General features: G+C 47.5%; 2 protein-coding genes across 6 annotated transcripts in view; one reads left to right on the forward strand and one right to left on the reverse strand.

Moving 5' to 3' along the window:
* The window catches only part of SETD4 (SET domain containing 4), a 19,587-nt gene extending 12,080 nt beyond the window's left edge, over window positions 1-7,507 (reverse strand). For 2 of the 5 annotated variants that reach the window (XM_014446557.2, XM_014446556.2), the window contains exons 1-4: window positions 7,087-7,506; window positions 5,361-5,529; window positions 4,685-4,780; window positions 3,125-3,162 (exon numbers count right to left, since the gene is read on the reverse strand). In XM_014446557.2, coding sequence (XP_014302043.1) covers window positions 3,125-3,162; window positions 4,685-4,780; window positions 5,361-5,433 — 207 coding nt within the window. In that variant the 5' untranslated portion in view covers window positions 5,434-5,529; window positions 7,087-7,506. Of the gene's footprint in view, window positions 1-3,124; window positions 3,163-4,684; window positions 4,781-5,360; window positions 5,530-6,584; window positions 6,760-7,086 lie in introns of those variants that run through there. The other 3 variants (XM_023745501.1, XM_014446559.2, XM_014446561.2) reach the window with 3 other exon arrangements.
* Window positions 7,508-15,731: 8,224 nt separating this feature from the next.
* The window catches only part of LOC111822969 (carbonyl reductase [NADPH] 1-like), a 3,841-nt gene continuing 929 nt past the window's right edge, over window positions 15,732-18,643 (forward strand). Inside the window, exons 1-2 of the mRNA XM_006104187.3 lie at window positions 15,732-16,081; window positions 17,094-17,201. Of these exons, the coding sequence (XP_006104249.1) occupies window positions 15,793-16,081; window positions 17,094-17,201 (397 nt within the window). The 5' untranslated portion in view covers window positions 15,732-15,792. The remainder of the gene's footprint in view (window positions 16,082-17,093; window positions 17,202-18,643) is intronic.

An 18,643-nucleotide genomic window follows, 5' to 3' on the forward strand; every position in this document is an offset into this window, starting at 1 on the left:
TTCAGAATTTACTCTGGGTTAAGACACAATTCAATCTTTCAAACCTCGTAATTTAGAAACCCTTCTGCTGAGGTCTCACGCACTGTCCTCAGACAGGGCCCCGAACAGAGGCCCAGGAGAACATGAGCTGGAAATTAGTTCTCCCCTTCAAGGCTGGCCCCCTCTCTCCTATGCTAAATAAGACTAACTCTTTCCTAATGTCAACAGCTCTTCAGAGTTGAAAGAAAATTCAAGCAAGTACAATGAGGGTAAAAATAAAAGAGAAATTGCCATCTGTCACGCTCCACTACGATGGAGAACAAGCTACTGTGAGCAAGGCGCTCAGCCCTGACTTCCTTCATTATCCCATTTCATCTGCAGTTTCTGGGATAGATCAGGACTCGAACCCACCTCCCAGTTTGCCATGAATTAAAACAAACTTCACAGACCAGAGTAGCCCTGTTGCACCATTGCAGGTATCGGCTATGCAAGGGGCTGGGCCCTCCTGAACTCTGCCTCAGGTGACACACCTGCCGATGGACAGACTTTAAGGAGAAGCGGTGCCCCAGGTAGCATGTGTGCGGTCACTTACTTAGCAATGTACGCCCCTAAGTAGCTCCTAATCACTGTGTCCGTGGTGAGCAGGCAACTCTCAGGCAACGAAATAATCACCTGTCCCTCCTTCCCGAAAAAGAAAGCAGAGTTTAGAACGCCGGTGCTTGGGAGGGCCTGTGAGGGCACATCTTTTCAAGTCCTCCGTTTCATCTACTAAGAACCCAGAAGAGCCCAACCACAGAGACCACACCGACTACCTGCCAAGCCTGAGTCAGCGGAGGTAGGCAAGGCCGCTCCAGCGCAGGCACTACGACCCCAGCAGGAATTAAAGGTCAATTATGTGACTGTCAACCTTTCACCAGAAAGGAAAGTGGAAACACTGACACCTCAAATCAAATTGTTCCTTCGCTTTCTTAGGCCAGGAAATTGTGCTACCTTCAGGAAACAGACAGAACCCCACACACTCACACACAAAAACCCATCTGGTGCAACCCCATGTATCCAGCGGCTGCCCTAGAAATGGCCCACCCTCCCTTAGCCTGTGTCCACCAGCTAAAGCAAGAGCAGCCCACCAGCACAAGGGGCTCGTCTTAGCACGTGCAGAAGTACAGCTCTTCACACGGAGACGGGAACAGAGAAAGGAAAATTAAGGTGCAAGTAACGGACCCCAGAAACAAGTAAGTCGCCAACAAGCCAGGCGTAAGGTCCTGCTGTCGTTGTAACTGGCATCTCAGTTACGAATTTCAGCCAAAAATCAGCTGGGTGCCATTGCCAGTTGCCTCATCTGTAAATCGGGATTAGACTAGATCACCACTACCACCTCTTCCTGCCCCGACATCCGTGACTTTATGGTTTTTAAAAAATCCACCCGGTGGCTCAGTTGGTTAGAGAATCGTCCTGTACAACAAAAGGTTTCGGCTCGATTCCTGGTCAGGGTACATACCTAGATTTCAGGTTTGATCTCCACTCAGGGCGGGTAAAGGGAGACAACCTACCAATGTTTCTCTCTCGTGTGGATCTCTCTCTCTCTCTCTCTCTCTCTCTCTCTCTCTCTCTCTCTAATCAATAAAAACATATCCTCAGGTGAGGATTTTTTTTAAAGCCACTTGATAAAATGGTCTATATGGTCCTTGGGGTAAATCTCTTCATCATCAAAACTCATCAAACTGAACACTTAAAAGCTGTGCAGCCCAGCCGGCGTGGCTCCATGGTTGAGCATCAACCTATGAACCACTAGGAGGTCAAGGTTTGATTCCTGATTGGGGCACATGCCCAGGTTGCAGGCTCAAACCCCAGTAGGGGGTGTGCAGGAGGCAGCCGATCCATGTTTCTCTCTCATCAATGTTTCTTTCTCCCTCTCCCTTCTTCTCTCTCTAAAATAAATAAAAACCTATTTAAAAAAATAACCTATAGTCACTGCTATATAGATGAGAGGTATATGTCTACTCTGCAAAAGCTGCTACAGAATGAGGTCAATTACACCTCTGTTCAAAAAACAAAAACATTACACAGCAACGTGCATGTGCTTAATGCTAATAAGCTGCACACTTAAAGTGGTTAAGATGGTAAGTTTTATTTTATATATATTTTACCACAATAATTATAAAGTTATTTAAAAATTAAAATAGCATAATAGAATTACAACACTAAAAGTTACCATTCTTTACGCTAAACATACTAGTATGTACAAGGCTGGGGTTTATATAAGTTAAATTAAGAAATTAAAATAATTTTAAATAAAAATAAATTAAGGAACTAACTGGTAGCTTTACAGAAAACTGTATTCTGTCCTTTAAATGGCATAAATGGACCTTGGAGATCAGATCACCATGCCATTCACCTCGTTTTCCAGGGGAGGAGACGGCAGCCCACGGGGTCCGGAGCCTTGTCCCGCCGGTGCCACAGCAGGCTGGCCCCTGGACAGGCCCCAAGGCCTCCTCCTGCTCGCTCGGTTCCACCTCCTCTGCTACGCGCAGTCTCTCAGATGAGAGCGGCTCCCTCCCGTGCACGGTTAGCACATGATCTGGTTTATAAACTCCGCTGTGGCAGACTGCTGGCTGCCTACCCAACAGCCTCCCTCCTCCTCACCCCAGCCCCCCGAAGGGCACTGCCGACAGGTGTCGCCTCCCGCCGCTGGGGCTGCGCACCTGGTCGCTGGCAGCGGGAGAGGAGGCTGGTTCATGGGTCCCCTTTCCTGGACGGCAGAAGCTGCCCTTGCTCACCCCTTGCTGGGTCCCGCTGCTCCAGCCCCAGGAGCTACACGCTGGACCTGAGGTGGCAGCTTCCTCTAAGGACATGGGTAGAGAGCTGCTAGTCCTGGGCCTCTGACGGCCACGGGACGCCACACCAGCCAGGTCGCCTGCCCAGGCGTGTTCAGGTGACAGCACAATAAGCTGCTCTGTGCAAGCCCTGCACCTTGGGTTTGTCTCCGGTACGCGGCAAGCAACTCCGACTGGCAGAGTTGTACTGAAACGTATCTGTAAGTACAACATGCCTGTGTGCCGAGCATATGTTTAATCCACTTGGTTTAACCCGCAAAAACAAAGCAGCAACATCTGCACTGGGTCTCAAGGCCAAGGGAGATGCTCACCTGCAGGGACGTTTTGCTCATCAGCCCTCTCCCGGTACCTAGGAACGCAAAGACAGGAAAGGGTGAATCTACTGCAGCTTCCAGGCCTCAGAGACACTCTGAATAGAACAGTGATGGCGAACCTTTGAGCTCGGCGTGTCAGCATTTTGAAAAACCCTAACTTAACTCGGGTGCCGTGTCACATAGAGAAATTTTTTGATATTTGCAACCATAGTAAAACAAAGACATACTTTTTATATTTATTTTATATATTTAAATGCCATTTAACAAAGAAAAATCAACCAAAAAAATGAGTGTCATAGGTTCGCCATCACTGGAATAGATGATGTGCATGAACTTCAAAGCCGGGTGTCTTGTACCCTGAATCCCGGAAGATCAAGAAGCTGCTCTGGAAAATGTAAATGTGCTGACCTCCCCTTGAGTTTGTAATCCTCGAAGGGCAAAGTGAGCTTCAGAATCAAGACCTAAAGACCAGCACCTTCTACAGAACTGCTTCTGGGTCTCTCAGGAACCCTTCAGCTGACCTCCTCCGCTGGGGTCTCCTTTAGACTTGTATGATAATTTAAGCGGAAATGTAGCTCCAACCAGATACAGGGGTAGGCAGAAGTAGGCTTACAGTTGAAATACAAATAAGTAATACAATAATTAATGCATTACAAGAATAAACTCTGTGTTTTGAGTACTCACAACTGTAAACCGACTTCCGTCCACCCCTGTATATGAACAGAACTTGGCATACGGGATAAACCTGGAAGATGCTTTACCGATATTTCTACAACATAGTGTTCAAGTTCAGAAAACAGAGCCTAGCAAGCTGCACTTACTAAGGCGAAGCGGGAAGTGGCCACGAGGACCGTATAAAAGTAAAGCTTATTACAGACTAAGTTCCAGGAACGTCTGCGCTTCTGCTGATGGACAATAACACTAGGACTCGGGTCACTGGCCATATAACCTGTCTACACTGCTGGAAAGGAACATCAGATTGGTGGCTCGCCTCTGAGAGGGCGCAAGATTTTATAATCACAATTTTTATGAATTATCCTTATTCCTGCCTTCGCCTTATTTTTCTATTCTCATCCCCCTTTTGTAATTTTGAATTTTATTTCACCATTTCGGCATTTCTTCCCACAAGCCACTTCATTTACTTCTAGAACAAGGTAAAGCATGGTAATCCACCTTCTCAAATATTACAGCTACAGCCTGGCCAGCATGGCTCAGTGGTTGGGCGTCGACCTATGAACCAGGAGGTCAGGGTTTGATTCCCGGTCAGGGCACATGCCTGGGTTGTGGGCTCAACCCCCAGGGTGGGGCATGAAGGCGGCAGTCGATCAATGATTCTTTCTTATCACTGATGTTTCTCTCTATCTCTCCTTCTCCCTTCCTCTCTGAAATCAATAAAAATATATTTTTTAAAAGAGAATTACAGCTACAAGGCAGGAAGCCTGACATAATACGAGATACGCTCCCCAAGATAATACAGCAAGGTTCACCCCTGCTTTCCTGTCACCTGTGCCCATGTCTCATGTGACAAAGGTCATGAGAACTGAAAGCCAGACTCACCTGGAAAACAAGCAGGTATTAAATTTGTATCTTCAAACTTCCTAGCTTTCAACCACTTCTTAAGCGCTATAAATTCAGGCTTGTAGCTCTCATTCACTAATCAATGGAGGAAAAAATGGTGATTAAGATCACTATAAAATCAGACTACCATTTAAAAAGAAAACCTCTGATGAATTGTCTCAGTGTTATCATAAAAATAAATGAATTTTAAAATGTAAAAATAATGTAAACTAAAAAGAAAAAACATATGATCGTCTCAAAGAGGCAGGAGAAGCAACTGGTAAAATTGACCTTATCAATGTGGTACCTCCCAGGTGGCCAGGCACTTTCACATGCAGCCTGTCTTCAAACTGGGTTACAGTGAACTCAAAATGAGGAGTTTATAACCAAACATTGATACCTTGCAGGTAATTAGAGGACAGGAGAGAGGGCAGGGCTAGAAACAGAAACCTGGGAGTCATCCCCAGAAAAGACACAGTTGAAGGAATGAGAAATATGTTTATATTCCCACCAGGGTTAAAAAGAATACAATGGCACAATTACAAAGAGAATTATTTAAGAAATATTCTCTGTGAACATTGCCCATGTGCCCTTGAGAAAAGCTATATGCACCTGTTAATATCAAGCAACAAGATTCTTTTTATGTCACTGGCACCAAAACAAGTAAACACTGTACCTCCCCTTGATGGAGAACTTCTGCAGAGTTTCCGTCTTCTGATCCGGCTTGTTCTTCCTCTACCCTTCTTCATACTACAACTGCAGTTTCCGTTTAGGTGCCCAGTCGAAAATAAAAGGCACTTCCTTTGCTTTTTCTCCCAATGAATGATAATCACTGTTCTTGGTACCTTTAAAGATTTAAATAGACAAACATATTATTTGGTAAGCCTCTTCTCTAAAGTGTTTTTAGTTATAGAACTTTTATACTGAGAGCTAAATCATGATCCCTTGTGCAGTAATGGAATGCACATTTTACTGGTCCCTCTAAAACAGTTTCTTTTTTTTTTGAAATATATTTTATTTTTTACATGGAGAAAGGGAGAGGGATAGAGAGTTAGGAACATCTATGAGAGAGAAACATCGATCACCTGCCTCCTGCACACCTCCCACTGGGGATGTGCCCGAAACCAAGGTACATGCCCTTGACTGGAATCGAACCTGGGACCTTTCAGTCCGCAGGCTGGCGCTCTATCCACTGAGCCAAACCAGTTAGGGCAACAGTTCCTTTAAAAAAAAAAAAATGTGTGTATATAAATTTATACAGTAGTCACCTACAGGAGGCAACTGATAGATGTTCCTCTTTCACATCAATGTTTCTCTCTCCCTTCCTCTCTAAAAATTTTTTTAGAAAGCCCAGCTGGTGTGGCTCAGTGGTTGAGCGTGGACCAATGCACCCAGGAGACCTCCGTTTGATTCCTGGGCAGGGCACATACCGGATGGCAGGCTGATCCCCAGTAGGGAATGTGCAGGAGGCAGCTGATCTATGTTCTTTCTCATCAATGTTTTTCTCAATTCCTCTCCATCTCTGAAATCAATTTAAATATTTAAAATAAAAATATCCTCAGGTGAGAATTTAAAAAACAGCAGGATTCAGACAATGGAATATTATGTAGCCACCAACAGGGGAAAAAAATATATGCTAAGGTGTAAAAATGTCCAAGGGGAAAAAAAACAAAGTTTCAGAACATTTCAAACTCAATGACCCCTTTTCTTTAAAATATATTTTTATTGATTTCAGAGAGGAAGGGAGAGGGATCGAGACAGAAACATCAATGACCCCTTTTAGGTTTGATTTATAAACATTATGTATGTTTATAAAACCAAATTTAAGGAAAGATAGCCAATTATGCGCAAGGGGAGGCGGCGCTTACTGTGACTTTTATATGCTCCTACAGTGACTTACACGTGCATGAATGCCGAGGTGACGGTACCCGGGGAGAGCTGGGATTTTATGTGCGCACTCTGACCAACAGCTGCTTTTAAATCTACCACCGACACCGGGCAGGCGTGGGTAACAAGACAGGGGACCAGGCACCGTTACCACCCGCCTCGGCCCTGGAAGGCTCCCTGCTTCACCCACCGAAGGGTGACGAGCCGGGTCCCTGGGCGAGTGCCCGGCCGCGCGCGGGTGCCCGTGGGCGCGCGAGCTCTGCACGTGGAGCCAGGGCGGCCGCCAGCCCGGGCACGGCACGCGCTCCCCGTCCCGCCTGCAGCGCCCACCCCGCGGCCCTGCGCCTCGCGGACCTACATTCGCCAGATGAGCGACTTCCGGGCCTAGCGGAGTACGCGATGCGACCTCCGTTCTTTTCACATCAAAAAACTAAAATATTAGCAAAGCTCCAGCGCGAGCTGCTCCCGTTACCCGGGCAACCGGAGGCCCCGGCCCGGAAGTGCTTCCGGCTCACCTGGCGCCGGGGCAGGTCTCCGTGGTGACGGCGGCGGGGCGGCTGGCCCAGGGCACGTGGAGACCCACACCGCACGGTGAGCGCGAGTTAAGACGAGACTCGGGCCTCCGCGGAGGGCGAGGCTGGCCGCCCTGCGTCCTCACTAACCGAAGCCCAGTCCCTGGCCGCCGGGCGGAGCCCCTCCCCGCCGCGGGCTTCCGCCGGGGCCTGCGCAGTGTGTCCCGGCAGCGCCGAGGACGCCCGCACCCGACGGGGTCAGTCCCCCGACCCGGAGTCGCGGACAGGGAAACTCAGGGGCCCGCGGCGCGGAGCCCGCGCTCTGAAGCCCGACCAGCGGAGGGGAGGGACTCCCTACACACGCGTCCCAGGCCTGACCCTCAGGGCCGGCACCCAACCCGCCTTTTGCTCCGCCTCCGCCGCGACCTCGGAACTGCGAGCCCAGGCAGCCAGAGCTTCCCCGCGACCCCGATCCCGCCGACGCGCCCCGCCCCTTTGCTCAGCTAGCCCCGCCCCCGACTCACTCGACGCGCCCCGCCCCTAAGTCCCCGCCCCTTTGCTTGGCGAGCCCCGCCCCACCCCACTTCACCCTCCCTGGCCTAGCTCTCCCAGGATCAGCCTTGCGGAAGTCCCATATCTTTTTTTTTTTAATATATTTTATTGATTTTTTCACAGAGGAAGAGAGAAGGATAGAGAGTTAGAAACATTGATGAGAGAGAAACATCGATCAGCTGCCTCCTGCACACCCCCTACTGGGGATGTGCCCGCAACCAAGGTACATGCCCTTGACCGGAATCGAACCTGGAACCCTTTAGTCCGCAGGCCGACGCTCTATCCACTGAGCCAAACCGGTTAGGGCAGAAGTCCCTATCTTTTAAGTCAGTGGTTCTCAACCTTCCTAATGCCGCGACCCTTTAATACAGTTCCTCATGTTGTGGTGACCCCCAACCATAAAATTATTTTCGTTGCTACTTCATAACTGTAATTTTGCTACTGTTATGAATCGTCATGTCAATATCTGATAAGCAGGATGTACTTTCATTGTTACAAATTGAACATAATTAAAGCATAGTGATTAATCACAAAAACAAAATGTAATTATATATGTGTTTTCCGATGGCCTTAGGCGACCCCTGTGAAAGGGTCGTTTGACCCCCAGAGGGGTCGCGACCCTCAGGTTGAGAACCACTGTTTTAAGTAAATACTCCTCCGTGTGCGGAGGTGGAGCTCAATTTCTGCCCCCCGCCCCCCCCCCCCCCCCCATCGCCACTGGATTGTGGGTTAGGCTTAGTGACTTGCTTCCAAGTGTACAGTGCAGTATGGAGAGCAGGGAAAAGTAAGTGTACAGTGGAGAAACCTGGCAGGCCATGCCCGGCCAGGTGCTGAGGGTTAACATAGTCAGTGATGAATTATGGTGATAGCATGCCAGGGTGTAGGGAGGGCACTTCACCCCTGTGGTCTTCCTCCCCCAAATCCTATAACCGCGTTCTTCCTTGAGAAGAACATCAGACAACCCCCAAAGCACCTGAACAGTACTCCTAAACTGTGTCAGAGGTCACGAAACACCAGTAAACTGAGAATCTGTCATAGACCAGAGGAAACTTGCTGGGGTCCAACCCCAGTGGGTCCAGGGGTCCCCAAAGGTGTGGACGGAGTCGGCGAAGAAGGAATGACACGGAGACAGCCTTCAGTTGATCAGCAGCCTAGCCAGGATCTCTAGCCAGGATCTCCAGCCAGGTTCAGTCACCAGGTTCTAGTCAGGTTCTCTTGCCATGTTCTATCCAGGTTCTGTCTCTAGGTTCTGTCTCTAGGTTCTTCTGCCAGGTTCTCTCGCTAGGTTCTGTTTCTAGGTTCTGTGTCTAGGTTCTGTGTAGGATCTCCAGCCAAGTCCTGTCTCTAGGTTCTGTGTGCTGTTGTCTTGTTACATCTGTATTTATACCAGTTGATTCCAATCCTATCAATCTCTATTCCAAAGGTTAGGGCGTTTCTTATCTCCATTCCAGGGAGTAAAGATTATGTAGCTTAAGTGTGATTGTTTGTAGTTAAAGTGATTAACTACCCGCCTGGCACTTAGTTAAGGGGTTTTATCCCCTCCCTAACTTCAGGGAAAAATCCCTACCTGGGGAAACAACCTTTCTTGGAGAGGTGACCTTGGTTAAAACACATAGCGCCAAGAAGGTGAGCAAACATATTAAGAACAGTATGCCATATATGCCAGGTCCCTTGAAACAGCAAGGATGGACCCGGCTCCCGACAGAAACTAAGGTGAGAAGACAGATAATGCAATGTGATATTCTGTAGGGAATCCTGAAATAGAAAAAGGGCATGGGGTGGGGGAGGGGGGGAGAACTAGTAAAATTCAAATAAAGCATGGAGCTCAGTTGTTACTACTGTTCCAATGCTAGTTTCTGACTTGTGACAAATGAGCCATCATAGTAAGATGGTTAATAGTTGGGGAAATTTGATGAGGGATATATCGGCATTCTCTGTACCACATTTCCAACTTTTCAATACAGTGGGGCCTTGACTTACGAGTGTCCCGACTAACGAGTTTTTTGAGATACCAGCAGTCTCTCCGCCGATTTTTTGCATTGAGTTGATAGAGTAATTTGAGTTAACGAGCTCCTTAACGAGCTCGGTCTCAGAACGAATTAAACTGGTAAGTCAAGGCCCCACTGTACATCTATTCTAAAATTTAAAGTTTACTGAAAAGGATAGGAGGTGGGGCTGGATTGATGGTCCCAGATTTGGACCCAAGAGTCAGTGATGTCATCAAAAATCAACGCTTTTTCTAATTTTCCACACAATACCCTTCTTAGGGAGCTGGCTAGTGACCTTTTAGTTTGCTTCCTCGTGGTCTCAAGATAGTTGCTGCAGCTCCAGTCATCACACACTCATACAATACATTCAAGACAGGAAGAAAAGGAGCAAACAAAACTTTTTGTTTTTTGTTTTTGTTTTTTATGAGGAAGGAAGATAATGTATCTCCCCTTTTCCTTGACCAAACTAAGCCTTCATCTCAATGGGTCATCAACCTTCACTTACACAATCTGCAGACTGAGCACGAGTGATTTCATGGACTCCACCCCTTCCACATTAAAGAGTTAAACAAACACTAACATTGTTCCTAACAGCTCCAGGCTACTTCCCCAGAATGGCCTGCTCCCCTTAAGGAGCTCAAAGCGGCCAGAAGAATTTACTCTTTGTTCTAGGTAACACTTGATGGCCGGCCCTTTACCACCCTTCCTAGAGCATTGACTAAAAAAGCTCATACTGTGAGAATCCTCCTTCAGTGCGTGGGTGATATTATGTACCTCCTACAACTCAGGAGTGTCTTTCTCAAGGACCTCAAAGCCATTCCTTTGAAATGTAATTATCAGAAAGGATAGAGCCTCTGTCTCTCAGTCTCTGTGTAGCCACACAGCTGCCCTAATCAGCGTTTACATGGATAGGAATGTTTCACTTCCCTGACTCAAGCCCCGCTGGTCCCCCACCCTACTCCCTCACTCTCCCTTTAAAATGCCCCGTTGAGTTCAGTTCATGCTGGACCCTCTTCCCTATTGCAATAGTATATTACTGGTTCAAATCTGCATTACCCCTTGAGTATCCAGCTTTATCTTTGACAGAATCAAGTCAATTGTTTTTAATTAGTTATCTACTAAACAGCTCGGCCACAAAGTGATTCCCCGACTCAGTCCATGCTGTACCCTGTAGGAATACTTACCGACCACCCCAAACAAGCAGAGTAAGAAGCAAAGCCAGGGTCAAGCTGAGTTTTATGAGAGTAAGTAAGCCCGGGCAAGGGAAGACCCTGGGAGCATAATAATTTATATAACAATGTAATTCGTGCACGGTACGGTCCCTAGGCCTGGCCTGCAATCAGGGCCATCTTCCCCACTGCCCGCAGCCAGCCCCGCCCCCCGCCACCACTGACCCCCAGTTCCCTGTTCACCATTGGGAGATCAGAGCCTGCCAGCTGGGAAAAGGGACCAAGAGGTGGTCAGTGCACCTCATAGAGACTGGTCGAGCAGTCATTCTGGTCATTCCACCACTAGGGTCAATTTGCATATTACCCTTTTATTATATAGGATACTGTTTCCCAACATCCAGACACCATGGAACTGTGTACTTTAGGACAAATGAAATAACTACTTCCAACCAGTGGGTGGTAAAGAGAGTTCATTCCACAAGTTAAAAGATGTGATGTGATAAAATTCTTTTTCCATATAGCAGCCAGGATGATCTCAGACTGGACTCTCACAACTTAAGGGTCACCAACTGGCCAACAGCAGTAATAACAGAAATCGGGGATGTTCAGAACCCAGACAAGGTGCTATGAATGGGGAGTGGGAGGGGCTCAAACACGCCACCCGGATCAAGACACAAATTTGACACAGCAAAAAAAGATTCAAAATCATCCAAATAGAGCTTAATTCGCTGGCTTTACATTAGCATACTTTTCAGAGTACATTTTCAAAACGGTTCCCATAGTCCAATCTGTCAGTACTTCCCTTTGTGATTCTTCCTGCTCCCAGGCTTACAAAGTTCTTTTCCCATATGGAAAAATATACATTTTACTTGAGTTTTCTCATACTTGTTTTGTGGTGTTATAAATAAAACTAATTTAGAAAGTGAGAAAATACTTTTTCTCTCTTTAGAAAATTAATTGATGTTGTACATATCTTTTTTTTTTTCTTGCCAATCATTATTCCCTTTCCCCAGTACCATTTTTGGAATAATTCTTCCTTTCTCCCATTAATTCTTAACGCCACTTACATCCAATGCTACATTCTCATTACTACATGATGTTTTATATATTGTATTTTCTGGAGGATCTTGCCCTACTGACCTGTCGGTTCTTGTGTTGCTACCAGTACCAAAATGATAAACAAATCAGGCTGAAAATCATGATTCATGCCCTCTTAGAATACGCCTTTTGAAACAGCAGGCCTCTCACCAAAGTTCCCTACACACCATGTGCTATTGCTGAGTGGCCCTCTTAGTAAATTTGACCCATCCCCTTCCTTCCTTCCTTCCTTCTAACACTGGCTCGCCCCAGCTATAGAAGAAAGTAAACAGTGGTGTGGAAAGAATCCAGCAAGTGACAGACCAAGCCTATCTATATAAAAGGCTAAATGACCGACCATACATCCGTCCAACCATCTGACCAACCCACTCACTGGTATATATGACACACACTGGCAATTTAAAAATAAACATTGACTCATCCATGCACCATACATATAAAGCTCTCGCTGGTGCCAATCGCACACGTGTTTTGATCTGTCATTGTCGATCATGAATTTGGTTGTTTTTGTTGATATTCATATTAAAATATTTATTCTAATTAATTTCCTTTCAATGTGCATGAATCCATGCACCAGGCCACTAGTATTTGGATAAGGGAGAAAATCCAAAACAAAGCTCTTAAGTTATCCTCAATGAAAATAAAAATCCTAAATACATACTGTATGACTCCATCTATGTAACATTTTGAAACAGTAAAATTTTGGAAATGGAGATGAGATTAGTGGTTGCCAAGAGATAGGGTTGGGGGTCATGGGCAAGAGATAGTACGTTTGGTTAAAAAGGAGCAATAGGAGAGATGCTTGTGCTGATGGAAATGTTTTATATCTTAACAATAGTAGTGGATATACAAACCTGCAGAACTGATAAAGTTGTATAGCTCCAAATACATTCACAAACACAAGTGCAACTAAAGCTGAGGACATTTGAATAAGATTGGTGGGTGGATTGTGTGAGTGTCAATATTCTGATTGTGACATTGTCCTATAAGTTTTTTAATTTTTATTTATTTATTGACTTGAGAGAGAGAGAGAGAGACATCCATTTGTTGTTCCACTTACGGACGCATTCGTTGGTTGAGTCTTGTATGTGCCCTAAGGTGCCAGGGTTCTTGTTCCAGCATCTAGAAGGGTTCAGCAATCTGGAGAAGGGTTGTGTGTAACTTAAATAAGAGTCCAGAGACGAAACATAAGGCATTTGGGGGTCAGAGAAGCCTACCTAAAGAAACTAAGATCTTCTTAGTCTCAGGACCCCTTGCTTTTTATTAACACAATTTGTCCTAAGGCGAGGTGGAGATATACACTTCAAAGGGTAGAGTTTCCATATACACAACCATTGTCAGATTGGAAGAATTTGCCTATGGCTGTTCAGGTGTTTGGCCAGTAGGAGTCAATAACATGTAGATTAAGATGCTCTGAGCTGTCTGGCAGCCAAGCAATCATCCCTTTTCAGGTTTGGGGAAATGCCTTCAGCCATTCCCAACAGGTAACAACATATGTGACTCAGCCCTTGTTGAGTCCCCAAGTTCCATCAACCTTTTGATGAAACTCTTGCAATTATGACATGCTGGAACTGGCTCCCGGCACTAAGGGCGGATTGAACCCACAACTTGGCATATGGGAGGATGCTCTAACCGACTGAGCTACCTGGACAGGCTGTACTATAGTTTTCCAAAATGTTACGATGGAGGAAAACAGAGGGGAAGTGTAAGGAATGTCTGTATTATTTGTTACTACTGCCCATGAACCTACAATTATCACCACGAAAGTTTCAGTCAAAAAAAGTAAAGGTCTTTCCCTGATTGTGAGTTTTGTTTTTTTGCCAAACCTACTTTGAAACTGCAATATAATTGGATTCTACCTAAAGCTTGCTTTCCCGCAGAACTTGCTGCTGTGTTGGTAATAGCATATGTCTGCACTGTCCCACACAGCGGCCACTAACACATGTGCCGCACTATTGAGCGCTGGAAATGTGGCTAGGGCAACTGAAGAACTGAATGTAAACTGTATCATTGTGATTAAAATAACATTTCAATGGCCACCTGTGGCTTAGTAGCTTCCATAAGGGACAGCACAGACATGAAACTTGGCTTTATACTCCCCTATTCCTCTGCTGTAAGTACTAAATAGGAAGAAAATTCATTTCCATCACAACTAATTTATGGACTTTCTGAGGATCCACTTTCTGAGGATGCATCCTGACGAGTTATTGTATGAGAAAGGGCTACCAAGCTACCTGGTACCTCTACACTGGAGCATCTGCATACAGGTAACTAAATGACCTTGAAAGTGACTAAGGCACCGATTTTTTAAAATATATTTTTATTGATTTCAGAGAGGAAGGGAGAGGGAGAGAGAGATAGAAACATCAATGATGAGAGAGAATCTATTGGCTGCACCCTGCACGCCCCCCACTGGGAACTAAGCCCACAACCTGGGCATATGCCTTTGACCAGAATAGAACCTGGGACCCTTCAGTCTGTAGTCTGATGCTCTAGTCACTACGCAAACTGGCTAGGGCTAGGGCACCGATTTTCAACTTTTTTCATTTCATGGACACAAACTAATTACTAAAATTCTGCAACACACCAAAAATATATGTATTTTTTGCCGATCTGACAAAAACAATAGCATAATTTTGATTCACCAACGGGGCAGCTCTTGTTGTTTAGGCCAAGCATGCCAAGCGGTGGCCCACGGGCCACACACGGCACACAACAAATACTCATTAACAATTACTCATCTACTTTGTCCCTTTGTATTCAGCATGTCTCTATCGAAATAAACCGACGTTTCTATGAAAATTGAGGCGTTTGTTTTTTTGCGGCCCTCATAAACCTAAACCTTGTTTATTTGGCCCGTGTTAGCCTTTGAGTTTGACATGCTTGTATTTAGGATTTTTAAATTTGACAACCTAAGGGAAAAGAGGTCAGTGCCCCTGAATAAATAGGTATTGCATGTTTTAAAATGTCTCACACTGTGGCACACTGGTTGAAAATCTCTGGTCTAGAGAGGTGGTAACCCTGCGATGATTCACATGAATAGCTGCCCACTGTCATGTAAGAACCACCCAGGGATGAGCCAGAGCTTTGCTTTCACACACTTAGAGGACAAATCAACACACACGTGAGTGCTTGTCATGTTCACACAGCTTATTCCACAATTCCAGTTCCAAAGACTTCTGTTTTCAAGCTATATTTTTTAAAATATGGGGGGAGCCCTAGCCGGTTTTGCTCAGTGGGTAGAGCACTGGCCTGCGGACTGAAGGGTCCCGGTTTCAATTCCAGTCAAGGAACGTGGCTGGGGTTCCGGGCTCCATCCCCAGTGGGGGGCGTGCAGGAGGCAGCCGATCAATGATTCTCTCTCATCATCGATGTTTCTAGCTCTCCCTCTCCCTTCTTCTCTGATTTCAATAAAAATATATTTTAGAAAATACAGGGGGGCAGCAGGCTAGGGGGCCAGGAAGGAGGGCAGTCTGTACAAATGTTCCATTTCCTAAAGCTTGGTTAGGGGAATCCCAGGAAAAACCCTTGGAGAACCAACGATAGGGTTCAGTTGAAAGGTAGCCACACAACCAATCAAAATGATTCTCTACTGCCCAGCAGGCTGAGCCAGCGGACAGTGACCTTAGACTTGGGCCAGCCCACCTGTCACCCTGCAGGCAGCCCTTGTTTACCTAACAAGCACCCGTGGGAGGGTCCCTGGGCCACACCCAGAGGGGGCGGGGACTGCACCTGCCCCCTGTGCCTGCGCCTGCGCCTGCTCACTGGGCAAGAGGCTCCTTGGCGCCCAGTCCAGCACGTGCGCTGATGCTCGGAGCCTCCCGGGCCCTGGTCGCAGCCATTGGGCGTCCACAGCCCGCTCCGCTCTCCACGCAAGTGCTTCTCGAGCCTCCTGCCCGGCCATGTCGTCCTGCAGCCGCGTGGCGCTCGTGACCGGGGCCAACAAGGGCATCGGCTTAGCCATCGCGCGGGACCTGTGCCGCCAGTTCTCGGGGGACGTGGTGCTCACGGCGCGGGACGCGGCGCGGGGCCGGGCGGCTGTGCAGCAGCTGCAGGCCGAGGGCCTGAGCCCGCGCTTCCACCAGCTGGACATCCAGGACCTGCAGAGCATCCGCGCCCTGCGCGACTTCCTGCGCAAGGAGTACGGGGGCCTGGACGTGCTGGTCAACAACGCAGCTATTGGTTTCACGGGTAAAAGGCTGGGTGGTTGCAGCGGGGGAGGGGGGACACCCCAGCACCTCCAGCCAGGGTGGCTGGTATGTCAGGGAATCGGTACAATGGGGCTCCTCGCGTGTATGGGGTGCAGGATGGTTCCCGAGGGGAGTAGGAGAGGCAGGGGGCACGGTGCCACTCAGTGGTTCTCAACCTTCCTAACGCCACGACCCTTTAATACAGCTCCTCCTGTTGTGGTGACCCCCAATTTCATTGTTACAAATTGAACATAATGAAAGCATAGTGATGAATCACAAAAACAATATGTAATTATATATGTGTTTTCTGATGGTCTTAGGCGACCCCTGTGAAAGGGTCGTTGGACCCCCAAAGGGGTCGTGACCCACAGGTTGAGAACCGCTGCGACTAGATCATAGTGCAAGAGAAGCTGGAGTGCTTTGTGGCCCAAGGACCTTGTTGTTCTTGGCTCAGATGCCTGGGAGTCTTCTCTAGGTTGTCACCGTTTCTGCCGGTTTAGCCTTGAAGGCATTTGAGTGAATGTTGAATGGATTTTTAAATAAACAAGAACATTGCACAAACAGGTTTGGAGATCCCACTGTGCACCCTTCACCAGCCTCCGGGAATGGCACCATCTCAGACACTATAGAACATCAGGGAACAAGGAAATGGTCATTGCATGGACGCCAATTCTACACAAAATTCACATTTTGTTTTTATTATTTTTTCAATATTTTTTTATTGATTTCAGAGAGGGAGGGAGAGGAAGGAGAGGGAGAGAGAGATAGAAACATCAATGATGTGAGAGAATCATTGATTGGCTGCCTCCTGCAAGTCCCCCACTTGGGAACAAGCCCGCAACCCCGGGCATGTGTCCGGACCAGGAATCGAATCGTGACTTCTCCTGGTTAATAGGTTGACGCTCAAACACTGAGCCACACAGGCCAGGCCAAAATTCACATTTTATGTCATTCTATGGAATAGTACCACATGGCTACTGTTTATTAACTATACTCTCCTTCTCTCCTGAAAGTGAATGATCCCACACCGTTTCACATTAAAGCAGAAGTGACGATGAAAACAAACTTTTTTGGTACCCGAGACGTCTGCACGGAGCTGCTGCCTCTCGTGAAACCCCAAGGTGAGTCTAGGAGCCCTGGCTGCCTTGTTTGTGGCAGCACCCAGTCCTGCCCTCCCCTGGGGTCATCTCCAGGCCCCTCCCTGCTCCTGCTCCCTGGTCAGCTGCACTGCCCCCTGGTGTCTCACCAGGCCAGGTGCCCTTCAGCCTCAGGACTGGGCTATGTTTGCTGTCTGCCCCCCTGGTCTCTGCACAACCGCCTCTTGCTTATCCTTCAGCTCTTTGCTGAGAAGTCTCCTCAGAGAGGCCAGTCATTGGTGCCCTTCACAACCGTTGGAGTCCCCTGAGGATCCCAGGCCAGACCCTCCCTCCTCCCTCCTCCTTCCTCTCTCCTCCCTTCCTGAGTGACCTTTCCTACCTCCAATTCATTAGGCCCCTGAACTCTTCTGCATCTGATCACAGGGGCCTTTCTTTGTACTCTACTGATACAGTGCGTTGCACCTATTGGTTCCGAGATGCTAAACCAACCATGCATATCTGAGATAGTCATCACTTGGTTTTCACAAGTTCAGGAGGTACCCAAGACCACCCTCAGGTTCAAGAATCCCTGCAAGGACTCAGAACTCAGGAAAGCCATTATACTCAGAACCGCAGGGCTCAGCAGTAGAGGAAAGGGAGAGTGATGCAAATCGCCAGTGGGAGAGCTCTCAGGGGCCAGGGGCCAGGGAAGCCCAGGCAGGGAGCTTCCGGCTGTCCTGTCGCATGGAGTCCTGCGGACAGCAGCTGTGTGTGTGGCAGTAACAGGGAGCACTGCCGTCCAGGAAGCTCACCCACCTTGTTTCAGTTGTGTCTGCTGAGGGCTGGCCTCAGGGACATGGCCCGCTGTTCTCTTGGCTGACCTTCCTCCCAGCACCTCCCCCAGGGATCCATTTGATACCAGGTAGCCTCACCATAACCTTATTGTTAACATCCATTGTGTAGCCTGACCCTAAACCTTCAAGGTAACAGGACAATCTTAAGATGAACAGTCCAACAGTATAAAGTTTACCCCAGCAGCCCTGGGCCAAGGCCAAACCTTGCTCTGGCCAAGTTTAATCCTTTATTTTCACAGCCTCACCCCCCCTTAACCCCCCACCCCACCCGTCCCCTCTTCCCTGCTCCGTTCCAGCCAAAGGATCACTGAGCGGATACACTTTATATAGAATTTATATGACAGGTAGAGACACAGGACTGGAAGTATGCCTGCCATTGGGAGGAGCCAGGGTGGGCTACGGAGAGATGGAAAGGAACAGATAGTCCATCCTGTGAAGTCATGACATACGTATTCAAGATTTTATCCCTTTAGCTGGCATACAACTGTTTTTGCAGAACTGCTTAGTATTAAGAGATAAACTGAGCCTGGCCTACTGGCTAATTGGTTTGAGCGTCCCCCTTTGAGCCAGGAGGTCACAGTTTGATTCCTAGGTTACGGCCTATGCAGGTTACAGGTCCCACTCCCCAGTGTG

This window comes from Myotis lucifugus, unplaced genomic scaffold, assembly GCF_000147115.1.
Source record: "Myotis lucifugus unplaced genomic scaffold, Myoluc2.0 scaffold_552, whole genome shotgun sequence".
Classification (NCBI taxonomy): domain Eukaryota; kingdom Metazoa; phylum Chordata; class Mammalia; order Chiroptera; family Vespertilionidae; genus Myotis; species Myotis lucifugus.